The following is a 25,020-nucleotide window of genomic DNA, read 5'->3' as shown; positions in this document are numbered from 1 at the left end:
CATCAGAAAAGAAATGCCTGGTCAGAGAATTGAGCGTGATGGTTGTCAAGAAAGTAAAAGCCCTCTGCCCCCACCTTCTTCTTACTGATTATTCCTCAGTTTTGCAAGTTCCTGACAGGTGCCACTTCTGAATAAGAATTTGTGTGCAGCAGCATGTTTCAACAGTTCAGAAGGCCTAAAAAATAACACTTGTTGCTGTAGAATCTTTCAGCTCCTGATTAGTGCCCTGATCTGTTTTTTGATTGTAGAGGAATCCTCTATAAACCTTTCTGTGTCAAATCATTTCCAGTCCTGGACCTTCTGATAGGGGTCTGTTTTCTTCACCCTCAGCCTGCTTGACCCTGTTCCCTTGCCCTTGACTCCCATCTTCCCTTGTCTGCTTTTTGCCCTCTCCTAGGGACTACTACTGACCCACCAGCCTATGCCTGCTTGACAGTGGTAATTGCCTCACCCAGAAACCCATGCCTGATGGACCCTTCCAACATGGGCCAGCTGCCAGCCTCAGTCTCCCAGTATAGGTAGGCAATTGATGTTGTCCATGTTATGACAGTCTCCTAAAGTAAGCCAACCAATGAGAACAGGTAGAAAGTGAATGGATAATTTTCAGGCACGCCTGGGATACACCTGGGAAGGTGTGGTCAACTTATTATGTGCTTTATGGGACAATTTAGGAGAATACTGGGTTGCATATGTGAGTGAATGGGGATTGATTTTGCATTATCTTCAGAAGTGAGGCTATAAATTTCTCTGCCAGACTGCATGCGATGGGCTGTGGCAAGAGGACCCTGGCAACCTTCAAGGACTTCTTGAAGTGGCTTAACCATTTTGAGACCAGAATTCTATGGGTGCTGTATATTTTGATCATTAATATTGTTTGGATCCTGACTTTGGCACTGTTCGATGGAGCATTTGCTGAATGGGCCTCTGAGCAGAGGAAACTCCTGCCAGCAGAAGTGAGGAGGGTTGCTTCCTCCAGTTCCCACCTCATTCCCTTGCATCCTCAGAAACTCAGCAGTCTTTGAAACACTGAGGAGGTGCAGGGTGAGGCAGAAATTGGCAAAAATCACCTCCCCTTCCACTTCTGCCAGCAGGACTCTCTGAATAGGAGACTTTCCATGAATAGAAGGACCACTCCTGTTCTTTGAAGGCTAAGTGCTCGTTCTCATTATTAAATGAAACCTATTTACTGATTTATCTTGTTTTCTCTATCAACAAATGAAGCTCCACCATACCAAGTCTGACTCTTAGTCCAGCCAGCCCAGTATTGTTTTCTGACAAACTGTGGGTCTCCCAAGATCTCAGGAAGAAGCTTTTAAGGCTAACTTCCTGGAAATGATAGAGGTTCATGCTGGGTCATTCTATATTCAAAGCACAAGCTCCTCCATTGAGCTGTGGGCTCTTCCACTTTGTTTCAATGTTCCAGTAGTTGAAAGCTTAACATTTTTAATAGTTCAAGTTATTTCATGTTGGGAATAATATTACAGGTCAATTTAATATTGCAACAGGGGTGAACTAAAGAACTAAGCCTTTAGACGTGTTTAAATTATCCCGTTGTCTCTTTCTTTACAGGCTTTATTTCATCCCCCACACCTTTCTTTTCCTCCCAAGTGAATATATGATTCTTTTGTTTGTGTTTTTGGTGAGTTACTGAGACTCAGATTTTTCCTAGGAAGTAAAAAAACAGAGAAGCTTACTTTGCAGTGAGCTTTTGCTTACAGTGAGCACTGTTGCTAAATCTGTTTTCTGGATGAGACTGTTGAAAAGATCCCTTAGTTTAAAAGATTTGGAGTAGCCTTTGATTTGGGCCATTTAGAGCTTGAATTTGTGCTGTGAATTTGGATTGCTGTACCAGCTGTGTTCAGTCATTTTATACAATATGTTGGTCCTATATGTCCAAGCTGAAAGAAACATTTCGTTGTCCTTATATTCTAAGTACTGGGGTGTATTTTTTTTTAAAAAAAATTATTTATCCTTCTCCATTTTTAACCACATTTTTGTTGCAGATTATTCCAACAATTGAGAATAAAATATAACATTTAGCTGAATCACAGTTTATTGGGGGGAAAGGTACTGACATTATTTAAAATTATTCTGAAAGCTTTTTCCCTATGTGTGCTTAAAAATTACCCTTTTCCTTAAAAACAACAACTCTCCTTTGGGATTTTGTTGTTGTTGTTGTTGTTGCAAAAACTGTTTCATTAAGAGCTTACATTTTAGTGGCTACCTATTTGAATTTTCGCAATAGGTAAAGGTAAAGGGATCCTTGCCCATTAGGTCTAGTCGTGGCCGACTCTGGGGTTGCGGCGCTCATCTCACTTTATTGGCTGAGGGAGCCAATAAACATTCTTCCGGGTCATGTGGCCAGCATGACTAAGCCGCTTCTGGCGAACCAGAGCAACGCACGGAAATGCTGTTTACCTTCCCGCCAGAGCGGTACCTATTTATCTACTTGCACTTTGACGTGCTTTCGAACTGCTAGCTTGGCAGGAGCAGGGACCAAGCAACGGGAGCTCACCCCGTCACGGGGATTCGAATCGCTGACCTTCTGATCGGCAAGTCCTAGGCCCTGTGATTTAACCTACAGCACCACCCGCATCCCTCTGTTTTCGCAATAATCTGTTTTCGCAATAAACTAATCACATCGATAACTTAAGTAAAGTCAAGACAGCTTTTTTGGAAGATTTGTTTATTTTTCAGCTGTTGACTGAGTTATATAGTACCTTCTTATTGAAGACCCTGTCCCTTTTGGCATCTGATTCCAAATCTTTGGCTACAAAGATATATTTGCTTCGAAAACATTAATGATGTCACATTTCTCTAGGAATGTGTAGGCTGTAGAACATTGCATGAAGTCTGTTGAGATTCCAAGGAGTTGATGGTGTGCAGCTCTACTAGAGTCCAAAAAACTTGCAGAAGGAAGTAGTCACATCCACCATGTTTATTCTGCATCAGTACTGATCCTATAAAAGTATAAAAGCATTTCAGAAATATAAAGCCTTATAAAACCCTCAAAACTTTCACCAAAGTTCTACTGGATCTTAAATAAGTCAGTTGTTTGGGCTGCCAAAAAAATAAAATGTCAGTTCAAAACAACAGTCAAATAATAACTCACCTTTGCCTGATCTATGTATTCTGATCTTAATTTTCATGTGAACAATGTAGTGAAAGTTCTTTCTTTAATTCTTTGTTTAATGTACGTATTATATCATAATGATCAGGAGGTATTATTCATTATGGTGAATAGGGAAGCAAGGGGGAATTGTGTTTTTTCGCTGCCCTAATTTGAATAAAACTGCAGCTTCAAGTGTTGCTTTTTTAAAATTTTCAATATATAAACATTCTGCTACAAGGGCAAATGTCACTTATTCACTCCCATTGACATAATTAGCTCAAGTTCAAAGTACTAAGAATTTTAATTTTTGCGTAGCTATTGCACAATTTTGGAAAATGTAAAAATTGTTGCTTCGTTTTTAAACCTGATGGTTATAATCACTGCTGCTTTTGCAGTGAACTTGCATTTGACTGGCAAAGCAAAAAAAACAAACCCTGTATGGTTGTGTATGTTCCATTGTGTTCAATGGAATAATTAGTAAAATGGAGTGGAAACGATGTATTATCAGGTCTGGATTTGTAGTGAATGTCATCTGGACAGTGAAGCCCAACTTTGATTGTTTGACTTATCTAATGCATGCTATGGCTTTTATATCTATTGGCTGCAGTTAGAAACTGGACTGATGGACGCTAGTTTAAGCTGAATGGAAGACAAAGATTGCCGTCAGCAAAGCTCTGTTATAAAGACAACACTTCCAGTGCTTAGTTTTGCCCCTCCTGGTCTTTTAGGCTTTCCCCCTTATAGTTAAAGTAACCCTTACTGATAGGAGTTCCACACAGGAAGGAACAAAATGGCCCTGCCCATGTGCTATGCATGTTCCCAGAGCAGTTTGGAATCATAGCATGGAGAAGTGGCTCCCATACTGCTGTGTCCTACCATCCAAATTTTTCCAACCCAAAACTAGAACATGTGTCTTCCAGGATGCGCTATCATGTGCGTCACGTGACTCATGCCTTGCTCTTGCCCCAGAAAATTTTGGGGGGAAGAACGTGATGCGAGAGCACGGCTCCCAAAGTGGCTGTCAAGATCTTGCACGAGTAAACAGGATAATAATAATAATAATACCTTTATTGTCAATGTACAACCTGTATACAATGAAATTAACCGAGTCTCCCTCCCCCAAACACTCACTCTCATTGCACTCTGTGTGCTTATCGCACAACACACCACCTCGCAAGTCAGTTTGCGCTATGTTATTTTCCGTTCAACAGCCTAACAGCCCATGGACAGAAGCTATTTTTTAGCCTGTTGGTACGACTGATTATATTTCTATATCTCCTGCCCGAGGGTAGAAGATTAAAGAGGTGCTGGCCAGGGTGTGAGTCATCCCTGAGAATTTTTCTCGCTCTCCTAAGGCAATGATCCCTTGCAATGTCATCTAGCGGACTCAAGGACATAATTCCCCAGTCTCTCCAGATGTCCTGCTTTTTCCGGGGCACTTGGAAAGTATGCTGTGTTTAAGTGTGTACACGTGCCCTTAGGCTTTGGACTTTTAATAGTGCAATTTTATGTATGTCTACTTAAGGGGTAAAGTCCCACTGAATTCATTTGGGCCTATTCTCAGGTAGGTGAGAATAGGATTGCAATCTTAATTGCACAATGTGTAGCTTGTTGTTGTTTAGCCGTTTAGTCGTGTCCGACTCATTGTGACCCCATGGACCAAAGCACGCCAGGCACTCTTGTCTTCCAATGTGTAGCTACTTTGTTCAAAAGGCCTTGAAATAACTGGAAACGTGTCAGGACACGTATCTGCCACTCTAAATAATAAAAAAAAGTCTTATGTTGCTACTCAATTTATTGTTTGCTGTAGCAAATAATTTCAAGTTGCATTGGTTCAGGCAATTTAAATTTTATGTTTAGCAGTCCTAGTAGGTACTGGTTTCAGATGGTAACTAGCTCTGTACATTTGGAGGTTGGAAATTATATGGATTTTTACTCTACTTTTTACCGCTTTAAAACTCCTGGGTGTGTTTGCATGGGAGTAAAACATTCAAGCTTCTTTAGCAGTCTGATCATTTACTAAGATTATTTTTTAATAATAGCCATAAACCTATACTTAAATGTATTAGGAAGATGGGGAACTCCAGAGTTTTAAAGCAGATGGGTCTGAAACAATTATGTGCCACAGGGGCAGTGAGTAAATTCTGGCTTCCTCTGGGCATAAAGCCCTTTTCTAAGAGAACATGTAACCAAACAATCTAGGCAGTTTCTTGCATAAAACATGAGTGCATACCTGATTCCCATTGGGCAAAACTCTTATTAAATGCAATATATTGTTGTTGAGAAGAAGCAGGAAAATATCGTATAAAAATAGCCACAAAAATCTCTCTCGCACAGTTTGGCTTAGGTTTAGATTTACCATTCTGAAGTCCTTTTTTTAGAAACATATAAATGTGTGCAAATGGTGTTGGCTGGTAGACTCTCCATATCTTTGCAGACCATTAGGTGGTATCCAGCTCAAACAGAGAAGTTCCTGCTTCTTGCTCTTTTAGAACCTGAAACCATAAAGAGAAAGGGTTATTATTATTATTATTAATATATTTATACCACTCCTTTTTTCCTGACAGGGACTCAAGGCAGCTTACAGATAAAATAAGAACAGCTAAAAAGGGGAAGGTTTATTTAAAAAAATCATTAAATGTTTAATTAAAAATTAATTAAAAATTAAAACTGTATATAAATATAGGAAATCCTTTAAAACATACAGATAATTACAATAACAACAGCAATATGTGGCCACTTACCTCTATGAAAAAAAGCCATGTGAATGGGCCCACCTAAGAAGCTAGTTCAAAAATGGGTTCCCATTTCCCATGATAATTCTAATTGATGATTGCAAGAAGAATATCAATTTTTTATCTCTTAGGGATCATGTTTGCCAAGAATCGAGAGGATCCTCTAGTGCTTGGCCCAGCATGAGAAATGAACTACAGGCTTTTTTTATCAATACATCTTCTCAGAAAGGTTTGAATGGGGTATGTTTGGCAAAAATCTAATATAGTAAAAAACTATGTGGTTAAAAACACAATTTTGAAAAATAATCTATGATAGGGCACTATCCAGCACATGTGGAGAGAATGCTATTGTGAATCTGGCTAGTCATAGGACTTTGATCTGATCTGGAAGGGATGTTCTTAATGTACTGCACCCAGGTAGATTTTTCGGTCGTTACTTCAGATGTGTACTATTTTTCAATCTTTGACAGATTAAACGATAGAAGCAGCTTCCAACAGAGACGTTTCTTTAGTTTCTTCCTCTGTCTGTTTTCATCTCTTGAACAAAATAGCTTATTGCAGATTAGCTTTGCCTATAAGAGTAGAACTGAGGCTGCTGTGACAAGAAGTCTTTTGTTTGGGATGTTTCCTGGCTGAGTGTACATGGCCACTTGCCGCTTGATCTTTGCTGTTCCATGAACGTCCAAGCTGCATCTGTCCTGAAGAGTCAAGAGAAGCAGATCAAATTCTGGCTCCAAGAATAGCCTGAGTCTAATCTGCTGTTGTGCACATACATGTTGTATAATTACTGTGGGTACAGTTGCCTACCCAAAATTTTATTGTAGGCAAGCCGCTAACTAGAAACAATTCCTTGATCTGTGAATGCAGAAATAGCATTTAGAACTGGAGAAATGGCTAAGGCTCAGTGGCAATGCACATGCTTTGCATTCAAAAGGTCCCAGGTTCAATCCTTGGGATCCTAAAATAAGGATGGAAACCTCCCGTATGAAATCCTGGAGGCCAACCTTTATCAAGCTGGTGCCCTTCAAATGCTTTGGACCACAGCTCCCATCAACAGTCCAAATCCTTTGGAGGCCACCAGGTTGGCATTGCTTTTGTGGACAATATTGAGCTAGATGAGCCGATGTCCTGCTCAGTCAGTATAAGGCAGCTTGCTGTGTTAGGTTTTTGACTTCACAACAGAGCTACAGTACACTGCTCTGAAACTGTCTGTGATAGTTTCGAAGTCATGTAGATAGTGATTAAAGGGCTGAGAGTGTTAATCAACACACAGCTCTCTAATATGTGGTAATTACTACCATTTTGTGATGTGAGCCCTGTTGCTTTCAGGTAAATGAACAATGTGCCAGATGGCAGCAGTTGCCAATTTATTGTGCATTTTATTGTGAGATTGGTTATAGCAATAAAGCTGGAATAACTAATTTGTGTTCTTTTTATTTTACCAATCATAGGGGGTTGGTTGAGAAAAGAGGGGTAGAGACTTTATGAAGGAATCTCAGTTATGTGACAGTCACCTAGTTCTCTCTTGGTCTGTTTCTTCCTTGTTGTTGCTTTCTATTTGGCCAGTATAACTACTTCCTTTTTCAGCAGCTTGTTAGTTTTCTCTCTGTCCGGCTTCTGCAGTGAGAAGCATGTAAGGAAGGATGAAGTAAGGACAAGAACCACACAAAACTAGGCTTAAGCAGGCCATAACTTCATAAGATAGAACAGGGATGGGGAACCTGATGCCCTACAGATGTTGTTGGACTTACAACTCCCAGGATTCCTGACAATTTTCCTTGCTGGCTTTGAGGTTGATGGAAGTTGGAGTCCAATATGGAGCACCATAGGTTCCCTATCCCTGAGCTAAAGTTTCCATGAACTGGCAGTGTAAGAGCAAGGACTAAGAAATAAGGGGACACACCTGCTGTCTTAAGTGCTCAGCCTGCAGGACTAAAGTGAAATGGAATGGCTAAGGACTGCAGATGACATTACCCAGCCACCCATTGGGGAGGGAGGTGCCATGCTAGTGACTGGAAGTAAGCTGGTCCATGTCCTGGTCCCTAAGAAATGTGGTATGTAAGGAACATGGTGGCATGTAAGGGACCCCACATTCATGCCCCCCCCACCAGCTTGATTAGCTTTAAAAGAAGGTTAGAGAAATTAAGGGAGAATAAGGCTTTCAATGGCTACTAAGCCAAATGGCTATGCTATGCCTTCCATGCTTGGAGGCAGTATGAAAATCAATTGTTGGAAAGTGCAGGAGGGGAGAGTGCTGTTTTGTTCAGGTCCTGCTAGTGGGCTTCCCATGGGCACTGAGAGAACCTGGTCTGTGCATAGTGTACAGAACATTGATCAGAGTCTATTGCATCACTCACAGACAACCCTTTGGTCTTTGAGAAGTGGCAGTGGTCTCCTGAAGTTGCCATCCTCTTTTTGTTCATTATCCCAGCATAAACCTATTGAGCATCTGAGAGCCAAATTGTAAAATATAAAGTGGCAGAACAACAACAACAACAACAAATTTATTATTTATACCCCACTCATCTGGCTGGGTTTCCCCAGCCCCTCTGGGCGGCTCCCAACAGATTAAAAACAGAATAAAACATCAAATATTAAAAACTTCCCTAAACAGGGCTGCCTTGAGATGTCTTCTAAAAGTCAGATAGCTGTTTATTTCCTTGACATCTGATGGGAGGGCATTCCACAGGGTGGGTGCTACCACTGAGAAGGCCCTATGCCTGGTTCTCCCCTGCCTAGAAATAATATTATACTGAGGATGCAATTTGTTTTGTAAAGAATTGCAATTTATTCTGGATATGTTGTATACTTGTATTGTTATTATTATTGTTTTTACAAATCACAGCTAAAGATTAATCAGTAGTATATTTTAAATGTGAAGCATGTTGTTTCCTAAAATAGGTAGTAAATAAGCTATTGAAAGATGGGGGTATTTTCTAACCTTATTAGTCTACTTACCTATAAGTAGATAATAATTAAGATAAAGCCCATCGCTGTGTTAATGCCAAGCTCAGCCATTCTGTCGTTTACAGTGCTTTGATTCCGCCTTAACTGAGAAGTTTGACAATAACAGCAATGGCAAACAGCAGGGCTCTGGCTCTTTAAGTGGCAGTAAAAAAATCTCCCAGTGTTTGCAAGTAGTTGTCTGGCAAGAAGAAGGATGATGCTATAATGCATCGCAAGAACAGAAGAATTGCTTTGTTTGATCAAACAAAGGTACTCCCAGCTCATTGTTCTGTTTCCAACAGTGCCAGTGAGAAGCTTCTAGGAGTTCACAAGCATCATATGAAGGTGATGACTGTCCCTTACTGTTTGTACGTCAGAGGTAGAGTAGACAGCATCCGATCATGGAGCTTCCAATAGGACTGAAGTGATTTATCTTTTTATGGATTATAGTTATTGAAATTTTAAAATATGTGAAACAGGAAAATGGTATGAATACAAAAAAAGAGAGAGATGTATGTAGGCATAAAGAAAAAATAAAGCACCTGATGGAAATTACCCAAATAAAGATACTCGCCATACACTATATACAGGGACACTCTTAAGTTTCTGTTGTGGCCCTTACAATCTTAGGGGCACCTGGTAAAATGGGTTTAATGAACACTTGTGCTTGGGCTTCCATGGGAGGCTACTTTTTATGTTGGCACACCACTTTAATTGGGGTCTCTTGTGCAATAGATGGGCTCTCAAGCTTTCAGTCGTCTACATATTCAGGAAATCCACAAAGATGTAGATGGTTTCTACAAGATGTATTCCTCAGAGTCCATGAACTTACCCCCTGAGTTGTGCTCCTGTAACTTCATAATGCACTTTAGTTTATCTTTCATTTCTTGATGCTAGGAAAGCCCTGATGTAGTTGTGTACCTTCAAATATACTAGGAGTAACTACAGTTCTCAAGTCAATTTTTTAACTTAGGGCCAAGGCAAAATATAGTCTGGCATTCTAAAACAGACCTACACTGCTTGTCTCTTACGGCTTGTGGTTATTTGGACAATAGCCAAGCAACAGTCTGCAGAGAAAAAAAAGAAGTTGCTTGCATGTTACTTTGATACTTTTTGTATGATATAGCCTTAGCATGATGCTGACAGACTTGTTCCAAGTTTGGTTTTGGATACTTAGAGGCTACTGTTTTCTGTAGGTCAGTATCACTCCACCATTAGGCAAGGGGAGCTTCTATTTTGCTGGCTAGATAATTCATTGCTGCTGCCTCCACCACCACTGCTCTGTAGATCAAACAATGAACAGAGACTGACTTGACCAATCACAAAAGATACAGTATGGTGTAATGGTTAAGAGCGGTAGACTCGTAATCTGGTGAACTGGGTTGGTGTCTCCGCTCCTCCACATGCAGCTGCTGGGTGACCTTGGGCTAGTCACACTTCTCTGAAGTCTCTCAGCCCCACTCAACTCACAGAGTGTTTGTTGTGGGGGAGGAAGGGAAAGGAGAATGTTAGCTCCTTTGAGACTCCTTCGGGTAGTGATAAAGTGGGATATCAAATCCAAACTCCCTCCTCCTCCTCCTCCTCCTCCTCCTCCTCCTCCTCCTTCTTCCTCTTCCTCTTCCTCTTCCTCTTCCTCTTCCTCTTCTTCCTGTCTGCTAACCAGGCTCCTGTTAGCATTTTTCTAGAGTGCTCTGAGATCTAAGCACATAGAACCTGTGATAGTTTAGCACATTAGATCCCATCCCCACTTCTGCCCTCAAATTCTGTAGTTGCTTCATGTCTTGGACACTTCCGTTCAGATCACATTTTTTATTTGTCAGGAATGTTTCAGAGCTATTATTCAGAGCCAGACACTGTCCTTCTTGGCAGAATATGCAGATAGCGATGATAATCAGCTTTGTTTTTTATAAACAACTGTGCTACAAAAGTTGCATCTCTAAGTTTAGTTGACAGATGATAGCATAAGCAGAAAATATGTATTTCCTTTCTGTTTTATGTTTCTGAGAAATTTAACCCAATGGATGCAGGGTTTTTTCCCTCCTGAATCTCACTGTTCAGTATGCTGCTTCTCACTCATATTATACTGAATCTCCATGCATCAATCTGCAGCCTGGTCTGCCTCGGAATACCAGTTGCTGGGAACAACCCTTGGGGAGGGGCAATAGCTTAATGGCAGAGCAGTACCCAGGGGTTCGGGGTAGGGGCTAGGAAGCTTCGTTATTCTGTGAACCGCCCTGAGATCTCTGGGTATATAGGGCAGTATACAAATTCAATAAATAATAAATAACGTTTGAAACCCCTGATAGCCACTGCCAATCAGAGTGGAGAACACTAAGCTAGCTGGATAAGTGGTTTGGTTCCATATGTTTGTGTGTTCAAGACCACATACAGTGGTACCTCGGGTTAAGTACTTCATTTGTTCCGGAGGTCCGTACTTAATCTGAAATTGTTCTTATCCTGAAGCACCACTTTAGCTGATGGGGCCTCCTGCTGCTGCTGCGCCGCCGGAGCACAATTTCTGTTCTCAACCTGAAGCAAAGTTCTTAACCTGAAGTACTATTTCTGGGTTAGCGGAGTATGTAACCTGAAGCATATGTAACCTGAGGTACCACTGTATTGCTCTCATGTCTTACTTTTTTCCCATATGCATCTGGTTGGCAAATGCAGGAAATCGGGTGCTGAACTATATGGGCCTTTGGTTGAATCCAGCAGGACTTCTCTTACGTTCATTATGCGTTTTCAGAAGTATATTCCATTGGGCTCTCCTGTTTACACTTAAGTAAATGTACAGAGTCTTGGAGAGCATTATGTTTTTAACATGATTTGTCTGTAACAGTAGAACATTTCAGTAGGCCTGAATGAGACCACTTTAGGTCTCTGAGTCTCAACAGTTACCCTTTGATCCCTTCCATGCCTATGTTCTCAATGCAAAGCTTGCTCCCGCCATAGGTCACCATAACTGTAGTGTCTGCTAACGTCACAAATTTACATCATGGCTGAGTATTGAAGCATGCTGCCATATGAAAAACATTTGAGACATTTCTTTTCCTTTCTTCCATATTTTCCACAATAACCTCACATGCACCTCCCTCCATTTTCTCCTTTAGAAGGTAGCAGGGTGCTTTCTTCTATAACAGTACATGTGAAAAGGATCTAGGAGTCTTGGTTGACCACAAACTTGACATGAGCCAACAGTGTGACGCGGCAGCTAAAAAAGCCAATGCAATTCTGGGCTGCATCAATAGGAGTATAGCATCTAGATCAAGGGAAGTAATAGTACCACTGTATTCTGCTCTGGTCAGACCTCACCTGGAGTACTGTGTCCAGTTCTGGGCACCACAGTTCAAGAAGGACACTGACAAACTGGAACGTGTCCACAGGAGGGCAACCAAAATGGTCGAAGGCCTGGAAACGATGCCTTATGAGGAAAGGCTAAGGGAGCTGGGCATGTTTAGCCTGGAGAAGAGGAGGTTAAGGGGTGATATGATAGCCATGTTCTAATATATAAAAGGATGTCACATAGAGGAGGGAGAAAGGTTGTTTTCTGCTGCTCCAGAGAAGCGGACACGGAGCAATGGTTCCAAACTACAAGAAAGAAGATTCCACCTAAACATTAGGAAGAACTTCCTGACAGTAAGAGCTGTTCGACAGTGGAATTTGCTGCCAAGGAGTGTGGTGGAGTCTCCTTCTTTGGAGGTCTTTAAGCAGAGGCTTGACAACCATATGTCAGGAGTGCTCTGATGGTGTTTCCTGCTTGGCAGGGGGTTGGACTCGATGGCCCTTGTGGTCTCTTCCAACTCTATGATTCTATGATTCTAGTGAGCCTTCAGTATCATCTGATATGGTTGGGTCAGGAGGTTCATCATCTTGGAAATCAATTTTAAACAACAAAACTTATATAAAAATCTCATCAATTGGCAAAAATATTTATCACTATTTTGCATTGCTAAAATGTCTTGATTACTTAATGAGGCTAATCATATCTTAAAATACATATCACTCTATTAAGATGGAGTGTTTTGTGAGATTGAAATGTGTTATTTGATATTACTCGGGTTCCTGATAAATATTTTCTAAGAGGTCTCTTTCTGCGGCTTAAAGTTGTGCCTCTCTTATCCTTATTTACAATGGATAGTCCCTATCTTCTGGTACTTGGTGAATTTGTTTCTAGCTTGATGGTGAACTTCAGGGGCCCTGACCTTCCTTTTTTTGTCTTTAAACCAGACATGGACCAGAAAGTCCTTCAAATAGAGGAATGTCTTCAGTAAAGTAGGGCACATACAGTAGACACCCAAAGTACAACCAAATCCATTCTGAAACTAAATGTTCTACAATTCTTAGTGTCACCCAACTCTTAACTCAGACAGCCGCTCTGGAAGGATACCATGGTTGATGGTATCAAAAGCCATTGAGAGGTCAAGGAGAATGAACAAGGAGACATTTCACCTGTCTCTCTCCTGACAGAGGTCATCGAACAGGACAACCAAAGAAGTTTCTGTGCAAACACTGGGCCTAAACCCCAGTTGAAATGGATCTAGACAATCAGTTTTCTCCTGGATCTGGTCCACCACTACCCACTCAGGAACCATGCCCAAGAAGGAGAGATTGGGAACTGGCCCAGTAATTAGATTTTCCAAATCCAGGGAGGGTTTCTTGAGGAGTGGTTTTACCATTGCCTTCTTCAAACAGGCAGGGACCACCCCTTTTCATAAAAGGTAAAGGTACGCCTGACAGTTAAGTACAGTTGCGAACGACTCTGGGATTGCGGTGCTCATCTCGCTTTACTGGCCGAGGGAGCCGGTGTTTGTCCACAGACAGTTTTTCTGGGTCATGTGGCCAGTGTGACTAAGCCGTTTCTGGCGAAACCAGATCAGCGCACGGAAACTCCATTTACCTTCCCGCTGGAGTGGTACCTATTTATCTACTTGCACTTTGACGTGCTTTCGAACTGTTAGGTTGGCAGGAGCAGGGACCAAGCAACAGGAGCTCACCCTGTTGCAGGGATTCGAACCGCCGACCTTCTGATCGGCAGCATTAACCAGCTCCCTTGCCCAGCCAGCTGTCCTCTTGCTGCTATTTTTTCTCAGTCAAGGGGGGCAAGAGGCTAGAGTGCAAGTGTTCACCCCGGCCAATCCAAGCACCTTGTCAGCATTCTGAAGCCTTAATATCTGAAACTCTTCCAACAAAACAGGACTAGACTTTGCTCTGGACACCTCTTGGGATTCATCTTCTGTTAAAGTGGAGTCAAGGCCCTGGCAGATGCAAAGGATTTTATTTTCAAAATGCTTTGCAAACACATCACAGTGAGATACCATTGGTCCTCTTATACTCCTTTCTGCCCAGAAGGAGCCAGTGGTCGGCTTCTATGTAGTCAAGTCCCTGAGGAGCTGCAGTGACGTTGCTTGCCACATGGGGCAGCAGTGAGCATTTCCCAACAGTCACCTTTTCTTGTTGTCCACCAGGAAATTCCCTTGGCAATTACTGTACACTTTTAATGAAATCCCTTACCATACTTGCATTAAGAGCACCGCAGCAGTTTTCATTGTCTACACAGAATATGTCCTTCCCTTATCTAAACTGAACACAAGTTCCTTAAGAACCATACATTTTCAAACAATGGGGATTTTGCGTGTTTTATTTTAGGTATTGTGTTGCTAAACTGCATATAATCCCAAAGTGGGATACATTGTAACAACGAAGAGCATGTAACAAATATTTTAAATAAATAAATGTCAAAACAATGTGTTTTCATAATAAAATGATTACACAACATTTCTAGCTTTCTGCCATCTTTTGTATAGAAAGCAAATCAGCCTACAAATGATAGAAGCAAGAGATTTCAAAAAACATCAAAACCCCCAAATCTTTTCTCCAGCCCTTAATATTTAGTTGATATAGCTGTTGAATAATTTGCAAACTTTGAGGAAAGAAATGTAACATGTATCTCAAAATCAGATGCTGATATAACCTAAATCAAATCAAATGCAATTTGATTCAAGAACAAGTAATTTCCAGATGTCTCATTGTCCTCACTTTAACTGATAAGCCAGACAGACAAGTCTGACATTAGTTGTAACGTAAATCTGGCCTTCTATACAAAACTGACCAGCTAGACAAATCAGTGACCATATCCTACCCAATGACAATATTACAGATTTTTCACAGGGTGTGACATAGGTTCAAATAGAGGCAAATTTAAATATTATAAATTGAACTTTATATTGGAACTATATCTACTGAATGATCCTTAGAGAGTAGTGCTCTATTTTCTTTTTAAGGGAATGTGAATCAATATAGTTTCATTTCATTTATGAGGCTTTGGAAATTCGCATTTTACAGCAACAAAAATAATGTAGGAGTAGGGCAAATGTATGCCTTCATTCTATTATATGGGAGTTGGAAATATATTGCATAGCTGCTTCTAGTCTTACCCTGCTTAGGGTTTTTTTTATTCTTTCAATTATTCAGAATATACTAAATAATTTAATATTTTAAATTTTAATTATCTGCAGCAATCATTACTTAGAGTTCTAAGTTGCAAAGTGCAAAACTTTAAAACTAAATAGATTCTCATGTACTTTTTTACCTGAGAAATACTTGAAAGTATAATATGATGATTTACCCTGCAAACTCTTTCTTTCCCCAAATATAATCTACATTGAATTCTTTGACAAGGTAACTCTTATTGTCTATCTTCTCCCCTTTCAGAAAAGTCACATAACATCCATTTTCTTTTCTAAAACATGTTTTCTCTGTACATGTGTGGTGTGAGCGTGTGTATATTCTATGCTAAACAAACAAACAAAAAATGCAAATAAGTAACATTTATGTTACTGGTTAATTTGACATAAAGCTGTGTAATTTGCCTGCTTCATGTTGAACCTAATATTGAAAAATTGGGTTGTTGGGGAAAATTTCTTCAGAATTTGGGTTTTTGTTTTGTTTTGTGGGATAAAGTTTATTAGAAACGGAAAAGAAATGGGTAATTTATGTACAGTATCAACGTGGCACCACAAAAACAGGCCAGAATAGTAAGACTGAAGAAATACAACCTGTGCCGTGTGAGAATTTCCCCCATGTATCCACTGGGGTATTGAAACAGATTTTAAGGTGTACCTCTTGGATCACATACAGTGGTACCTCAGGTTACATACGCTTTGGGTTACATACGCTTCAGGTTACATACACTTCAGGTTACAGACTCCGCTAACCCAGAAATGGTACCTCGGGTTAAGGACTTTGCTTCAGGATGAGAACAGAAAGCGTGCAGCAGCGGCGCGGCAATAGTAGGAGGCCCCATTAGCTAAAGTGGTGCTTCAGGTTAAGAACGGACCTCCGGAACGAATTAAGTACTGAACCCGAGGTATCACTGTACTACTTCATTGCTCTCCATCCCTATGTTGGTCTTAGACTGTTTGTATCAAACTGGTTCAAAATACAATCTGCCGAGGACACCATTTACCACATGAAATTCCACGCACATGAAATGGCACAAGATGAGAACTCCTGAAAGTCATTAGCCTTCATTACGGGGCATTAATAATATTAAATATTAGAATGTTTTCCAAGTATGCAGTTGAAAGTGTTAGTCTATTATTGGGGATGAATGGACTTGGTTTTAAATTATATTTAAATAAGCTTTATATAAAAGAATGCAGACAATTGCTGCAACACCAAAACATATCAATATATATTCTACAGAGGAGTAATTGCATGCAATATTTTGATACTGTGTATAGTGAGCTAGAATTAAAAATGCTTTTCGTTAAATGTTTTTCCCTTTGACATATTTATGCAGGTTAGTTACAAATTCTTGACTAAACATGGTGCTTTCCTTTATCTTAGAGACCAACATCAGATTTTAATCATATTTTGTACCCATAGGGTTTTAGGTTTCCAACAGGCCACCTGTCTTAGACATTAAAAAAAAAAAAATCGCAGGACAGATGGGAAGGTGAAAGAACTTGTCCTTGGATAAAGAAATTTTTACACTGCATGAAGAGTCACAGACAAGGCTACGCAATATATCACATACACATATACCCTATTTTTCTAGCATTGCTGCATCATGATTGCAATTTTCCCTTCAGTGTCATAAATACGGAATTCATTTATCTATTTTTTGAGAGAATAATTTGCAAAATCTGTCTCTTGCTTATGTGATCCATGAATCTGATGGAAAACACTGTCCAAACTGTATTTCAGAAACTAGAGTCTGTGCATAATGTATACATAACAAACCACCTACTGGTCCTGGGCTGTTCATTAATGACATGAAAGTCTGACCATCCATTTGTGCAGACCTCTTGACACCTGTTTGATAGGTGCAATATATTTTATTGTGAAAAATGTACAAGCACTAAGAAGAGTATTTGGCAAAGCATATTAAATTAGGGTTTGGAAAGCTGATGGTGTGATGTCTGGTGCCATATGTTGCTGAAGTTTTCTTTGAAATGTGTTCTAGCATGCCTTTGTGGGATGGGCATGGAATGAAAGAAATGGAGGAAACTGAAATATCATTTATTTCACCCCCTTGTTAACAAAGTACAACAAAACCCACACCATCCCCAGATCAGATCAGTACAATTCAGATTGTAGTGTGTAAAATCAGAGACAACCTGCACCATTTCACTGTCCAGTGAAGGTCAAATGAAATTATTGGGGGGGGGGGAGGTGTGACAAGAGTGATATCAATTTGCATAATGTTGTGAGCCTAATGTTTCTTTGTTTTTGGACCAATCAAAGTGTACAGGGGTTTATTGTTTCATTAATATAACCATGCAGTTGTTGGTGCAAGATCTTGTCCAACTTGCAGAGTGGCACCATTTAGCCTCCCAACTTTTAGCGATCCTCAGAATATGAGTAGGAGTCAGTGCTGTTAAGACTTCTCTTGTTTTCCTGTTGAAGGGCTGTAGGGAGCTCTGAGTGGAAGGAGAGGCAGGACAGTGGAACCAAACATTAACCAAAGAAGTGGAAAATTGCAGTTATCCATAAGTAGGGAACCAGGAAGGTAATAAAAGTATCAAGATACAAATATAAGGTCATGGGATAAAGGACAGATCTTCACTTTCATTGTAAGACTACAGTGAGAAGCAGTCTTAGGGCAATCATTATTCTTGCATCTTTCTGTACCTATGGGACCGCCTCTCCTGGTATGTCCCATGGAGGACCTTACGGTCTTCAAACAAAAACATCTTGGAGGTCCTGGGCCACAGGGAGGTTAGGCTGGCCTCAAAGAGCCAGGGCTTTTTCGGCTGTGGCTCCAATCTGGTGGAACGCTCTGTCACAAGAGACTAGGGCCCTGCGGGACTTGACATCTTTCTGCAGGGCCTGCAAGACAGAGATGTTCCATCAGGCCTTTGGCCAGGGCACAGCCTAACCCCCTCCTTTGGCAATCCTCACAGAACTCTAGCCCAATGGTTGCCATTAATTTGATTTGAACTGATTTTATAATGAAATGATTTTAGAATGTTGTATTATTTTACTGTTGTTAGCCGCTCTGAGCCCGGCTTCGGCTGGGGAGGGCGGGATATAAATAAATGAATGAATGAATGAATGATGATGATGATGATGATGATGATTATAGATACCAGACAAGCCTGGGCTTGTATAAAATAATCCGAGTTGCTCTCTTAATTGTTTGTGATGTTTCTGCTGTGGGGTGGGCAGTAGTGAGCAATTAAAGAATGGCAACACAATCTGGGTCTGATACCCCATTCTGAGATTGCCAAATTGTGCCTTGTGGCATAGATGCATGGCAAACATGAACTCACTAGGTAAAGCCTTCCAATCAATGTATCATCCTTTCCTAATCCAATCAGTTTTAATTAAAATTCTTATTCTGAACATGTAATTCAAATAAGTTCTTTAGTTCTGAGGTGGTTTGGTATTCAAAGAGATGAAGATGTTTTAGTGACTCAACAAGAAGTAAAATAATTTAGATTTGGATTCTGTCCATGCTCTTTTTGGCTACCTGTTCCAAACTAGAGCACACCCACATTACCTGCTCTCTCTGAGAGCCAGTATGGTGTAGTGGTTAAGAGCGGTAGACTTGTAATCTGGGGAACCGGGTTCGCATCTCCGCTCCTCCACATGCAGCTGCTGGGTGACCTTGGGCTAGTCACACTTCTCTGAAGTCTCTCAGCCCCACTCACCTCACAGTTTGTTGTGGGGGAGGAAGGGAAAGGAGAATGTTAACCGCTTTGAGACTCCTTCGGGTAGTGATAAAGCGGGATATCAAATCCAAACTCCTCCTCCTCCTCCTCCTCTTCTTCTTCTTCTTCTTCTTCTTCTTCTTCTTCTTCTTCTTCTTCTTCAGGTCTTAAATATTTTCTAGAAAAGTCATGCATGGTATACTCATAATAACCATAATGCCTTCTGTGTTTTCTCTCCAGAAGTTCAAAATGATGGTACATTGCAAGGGATGTGTGAGATTTCTTGCCTTGCTATGACCTTAATAAATAAGTTTGTTAAGAAATAGGTGGAAAGACAAGCATGGCTAATATTGAAGGACAGTATGCGTGTGCCTAATACATTAGAGCAATTGTTCAAGAATAATTCATCTATGCAAAGATTACCTCTGCAAGGCTGCCAAGGTCACTGAGACTTTGGATTATCTGCTGCATTAATGCTACTTGTGTATTTTAAAGAGGTAGCTTTCACTTGCCTTTACAGTTCTGTTAAAAAGTTTCAGGTATGTGTGTTTATTTTAAAGTATTTATAGCACTTCTGTGTCTCTGCTCCTAATCCATAGGCTTCTAGATAAGGCAGTTCTGTTTTTCCCCTGAATTGCCACACTTTGTACCCTCACCTTTTAATGGTGTCCACATGGCACATTCATCTATTTGTGGGCATAAGTGTGGTTCTGTATGGATCTTATTTCTACTGACCTTTGCAAGCATTTTATTTTCTAGTCAACAAAAACCAACTCTCTGTATAGCTACAGTGGTACCTCAGGTTACATATGCTTCAGGTTACATACGCTTCAGGTTACAGACACCGCTAACCCAGAAATAGTGCTTCAGGTTAAGAACTTTGCTTCAGGATGAGAACAGAAATTGTGCTCCGGCGGTGCGGCGGCAGCAGGAGGCCCCATTAGCTAAAGTGGTGCTTCAGGTTAAGAACAGTTTCAGGTTAAGTACGGACCTCTGGAACGAATTAAGTACTTAACGGGAGGTACCACTGTATTAACTGTTCTCAGTTATTGTTACTTGATGTAGATTGCTTTATCTGACATGATCCAGTATGTGTGATATGAACATTATATTTAGAAAAAAAATCAGTTAAAAAGGGAAAAAATCAGTTTGGGTTCGGCTACAAGTAGTGTGTGTACATGCACGCATGTACAAACTCACAGAGTACCAAGAGAGGACAACTAACGAGCACTTAGGCATTCTGCCAGCACTTGATCATTAGGACATGCAAACTGTAAAAATAAAATTAATCTTCAAATATATGAAAAGGCACTGGTAGGAAGTCAGAAGGAAAGTTTAGAACATCTGAGTCCTCCAAACTTCCAGGGCTGTGTTCCAAGTAGTTCCAAATTGCTAAAAGAAAGTGCTACCCAAGGATTTGAGCCAAACAGCCATAACTACAGCAGGAGGTAGAAGCGGATGAAAGTAACCTAACAGGGCAATGGAAGTCACTTTGACTATCAAAGATGAGAATGGGCAAAAGAGCATCGCTTGGCAATGTGCCATGCTCCCTTTTAATTACGTTCACTTCCATGAAATATAAGGCCTGTGTCAATTGCCAATTTATACCAACTGAGGTTTGGGCATTTGATGAGTTGTGTGGGAATTGTTAGCCCATTCTCTTTAAGTCTGCTTCAGTGTTGAGGAATGTTGAACAACCCGTACTCTATTTACTTGTGGTAGCAGCAGAAAGTTCGTAACACGGAGGGAGGAATTCAATATCGCTCTCAGGTAATCATTCTATCAGGGCAAGCATTTGGGCTCTCCAGATGGAAGAATCCTGCTCTCCTCCCCTTGCATGCTGTTCTGGAGATTCTCCTGAACCTCCCCTGTGCCAGTTTTGGGAAGCAGGGGGAACGCAGGGGGAGAAGAGGGAGTAAAAACCCTGTTGTGCAAGCGGAAGTCCTTGCATAGGACTTCTACTGATGGGACTCATTAGTTGAATCCCACCCAGAGGTTCTAAAATGTGGAATCTGATACTTATCCACTGGTTGCACATCACTTGTATTTTCTGTGTAGAGATGATACATAGCTTAAAATTTACATTTGGGAAATCTTCTGAAATACTGAGCCTCTTTAGCTTCCACAAAGCTACAGAGATGGCAATGTTGACGAATAGTTAGGAACATACTGTAGGAAGCTGTCTGAAACCCAGATAGACTGTTAGTCCACCCAACTCAATGACAGTGCTACCTCTAGTTACGAACTTAATTCGTTCCGGAGGTCCGTTCTTAACCTGAAACTGTTCTTAACTAGAGGCATGCTTTCGCTAATGGGGCCTCTTGCTGCCGCTGTGCCACTGGCACACGATTTCCATTCTCATCCTGGGGCAAAGTTCTCAACTCGAGGTAACTCTTCCAGGTTAGTGGAATTTGTAACCTGAAGCGTTTGCAGCCTGAGGCATTTGTAACCCAAGGTACCACTGTATTGGCTACATCAGGAATGGGAAAAGTACAGTGGTACCTCGGTTTGAGAACAGCCCTGTTTACGAACTCTTCGGTTTACGAACTCTGCAAAACCGAAAGTAGTGTTCCGGTTAGCAAACTTTATCTCAATCTACAAATGGAAGCCAAACGGTAGAAGGGCACCAGTGGCGGCAGGCCTCATTAGGGAAAGCACACCTCAGTTTAAGAACGGCTTTGGTTTAAGAACGGACTTCCGGAATGGATTAAGTTCGTAAACCGAGGTACCACTGTATCTGGCTGTTGGAGCAGATCCTGACCTCCCCCTTCCCCACCTCCCATCAAGCCATAATGTCAGATGGCTTAACTTCAAAGGAAAAAATTTGGAGCACACACTTAGGGTGTGGTTCTGCTTCTTTTCTTTTTTTCCTTCTGCAGGTGCAATATTTAAGCCAGGCTGCAAAATTAAAATGTTCCTTTGCAGGCACAGCATGAAATTGAGCCATGCCTTCAAAGGAAGAGGGCAAGTCCTGTTTTCAGATGGAATTGGCTCTACTTGGGAGCTCCTAAGTGGATCCTATCCCAGCAAGGCTTTCTTTTGGTGCCAGGTTTAAAAGTTGTTGAATGCAAGCCCCACTTGTAGAGGAATAGACCCTTTTCAGCCCCAAGACAGCATTCCTTTGTGTGGAATCTTCTGGGAACCTCATGTCAATGGTAGACATATCCAGAGACAAGAAATGGTAGGGAGAGAGCCAGATAGAAAGACAAGGGCTGCATATGAATATGCCTGAAGATCTGTTTCTAACTAGTAGTAATAACCTCTAGGTTAAAAATGGAATTCATTCTCCTGAGTAGACCCTAGAAATGCCATAATTTGCAGCCTGTTTGCAGAACTTCTATGTAAGCTTACTGCCTCCCCACTTTCTGTCTCATTCTTGTGGAAGACCATGAAGTATATACCCTTCAAACTTGCTGGAGATTTAAAAAGGTTGTGTTGCTTCTATTATATGTTCTCCTATTTCCCCCTGATAGTTTTGTGCCTTTTAGTTCAGTCATTTGCAACTGAATTCTTTGCTCTTGAGTGTTCTCTAGATGTAGAAGATGCTATTACAGAACTGGGTAGTGGCTGAGTTACTAGCAAAGACATCCTGACCCTCCTCATGAAATCATGAAAACATCTCAGCTCATAGACACCTTGCTCTTTAAAAAAAAAAAAAAAAGCATGTAGAATTAGTTTGGTTAGAAAAGCTCTACACTGTTCATATATTATTTAATCTTATTTTACTTTGTACAGACAAGCCTATCTGGCCTAGTGTGAGGCTTCACACAGCCAATTACCTCAAGGTGTTTAGTTCATTTATTATTTAAAGCACAAATCTTGTACAGGTTGTCCATTGATGACCCTGCAAGGAGTCTATAGTAAATGCCTTTCATCACTGTTGCCTGACTCTTTCACATGGTCCGCCTACTGAGCTGAGGAGACCAGGGCAAGGACTGGATTTGTGAGATATTAAGCAGTCCAACTGACTGTGTACACAGTAGAAATTCCACTGTTGGAAAGAGGCTGATATGCTGTTTAGACCTGTTCATCATAATTCTTTCAATGGCTCTCCAAATTATATAATGGTTCTTAAAAGAAAAATACTTTAATCATGAATCAGCCTTTTCTACACATTCTCTCAGTATTCTTGAATACAGCTCCCAGTTGTCCAACCCCCGAGCCATCAGAAGGCAGCCCTGTATAGGGAAGTTTTAAAAAAATGTTTATTGTTTTATTATGTTTTTATATATGATGGAAGTCACTCAGAGTGGCTGGGGCAACCCAATCAGATGGGCAGGGTATAAATAGTAAAATTATTATTCTGGAATAGAATGTCCTTATTTTAATCGGGGAAATGTTGGAGGGTATGCCATCACCCTCAGCCACTATGGTCAGTGGTCATGGATGATGGGTGTTGTAGTCCAACAGCATCTGCAGGGGACACAGTTGGGGAAGGCTATCATATATTTTCCACCTTTTAGCAAGCTATTATTTAGCATGTAAGTATGATTTAGCATGATACACAGCTCCGTTTTCATTTGGAGATTGTTTCTTCCATACGTAATACTTACATTGACATGTGGCGTTTTTTAAATCCAGCAAGGTGCTCTCTGGATAACTTAGAAACAGACTTGCTTAAGTAATGTGCCGATTGGAACTGATGAGTTTATATGCCATTAACAGTGTCTACCCCACACTGCAAGTGCCAAGTATTTAGCTGGGGACTGGTACTAATTTCAGAGCTAATACTGAGCTGTTCCACATCACTGCTTTCAGCAGGTGGCTGAAACTGACAGTGTAAAGGGAAAAAAGTGAGGGAAAATTACCATTGTAGTATAGAATTTCTCTGATTGAATTGACTGATTATACTGTCAAAGGGGCATTGGGAAACTCGTGGCGCTTATGGGAAGAGGGGCTGGGATGACAGGATTCTTTTTTTAGAAGAGCTCCTCTGACGGTTTTGCAACAGCCAAATATTTCAAAAGGCTGCTAAAGCTGGATGGTAATTTATTTTTTTAAAAAAATCCAGAACTTGTGAAATCTGTGTGTTCTCTTGAGTCCTGGCCTTACTATCCTATTGCAATTAATGCATAAATCATTCCCTGTTCTGTTCTGTATCAGAAGTCACCAAGCTGGTGCCCTCTAGGTTTTGCTGGACTCCAACTCCCATCAGCCCCAGCCAGCATGGCTAATGGTCAGGGATGATGGGAGTTGGAGTCTAGCAACATCTCGAGGTCTCCACCTTGGCTTTCCCTTCTCTGCCTTATTAGTTCATACATAAGCATGATAACGTCATGCATTACACAAATATGAGCAGGATTACAGACAATGTAGAAGACATTTTACTAGGTTACAATGTTGTGGAAGGTTCTAGGTAAATAACATTTTAAAACAACTCACAGTGAAATCCTATACATGCCAACTAAGAACTAAGCCTCATTGAGTTCAGTGAAACTTGTAGGGTCGTGCTGTAGTTGCCTATATTCTGCTTTAACATGTGCATTAATTAATCTATTATTATTATTATTATTTATGCAGTTTTAAATTACATTTGATTACACTTGCTTTCAATACATTTGTCTTCTCCTATCTGATTGTAGGTGGACTTCCCAACCTATCTTTCCTTGACATCCTATCTTACCCTCGTTGGTTTGCTACAACTCCTAAATTTTCGCCGCTTTCCCCCTCTAATCTTAACTCTTAGGTTTTGTTTGCTGGTGCTCACAGGTTAATCCTTGCTTGTAGGTTTATATTTATACCACTCTGTTTTAAATACCCTTTTAGTTATTCCCATTCACTTATCACTATCCTTCTATCTGTATTTCTTATTTTAGCCATCATAGTGGCATGTCGAACTTGCCACTAGGACACCATTGATTAATCTAAGTCATCCTTTGTCAACTTCATGCCCTCCTGGACTGCAACTTCCATCAGGCCTCAGCCAGTACATCTTCCAGTAACTTGTGTCTAGCATGTTACAATCCTTGTCCAATGCTTTCTGACTCCAACCAATCATCAAAGCAAACCATTGCTGTTTTTTCCTGCCCATGAATGATATCCCAAATGCTTTCAATTTCAAATCCTGGTCTTA

General features: G+C 40.7%; 1 protein-coding gene across 11 annotated transcripts in view; it reads left to right on the top strand.

The window, feature by feature from the left end:
• NPAS3 (neuronal PAS domain protein 3) overlaps nucleotides 1–25,020 on the top strand; it is a 628,833-nt gene that overhangs the window by 146,260 nt on the left and 457,553 nt on the right. For 3 of the 11 annotated variants that reach the window (XM_081859320.1, XM_081859319.1, XM_081859315.1), the window contains one exon: nucleotides 398–518. The exons of the other annotated variants lie outside the window; for them this stretch is intronic. In XM_081859320.1, the coding sequence (XP_081715446.1) occupies nucleotides 398–518 (121 nt within the window). The remainder of the gene's footprint in view (nucleotides 1–397; nucleotides 519–25,020) is intronic. 11 annotated transcript variants of the gene reach the window in all.

Source organism: Podarcis erhardii, assembly GCF_964252035.2.
Source record: "Podarcis erhardii genome assembly, chromosome: 1".
NCBI lineage: Eukaryota > Metazoa > Chordata > Lepidosauria > Squamata > Lacertidae > Podarcis > Podarcis erhardii.
Note: the sequence above shows the minus strand (reverse complement) of the source record. Positions and strands in the feature narration are given on the sequence as shown.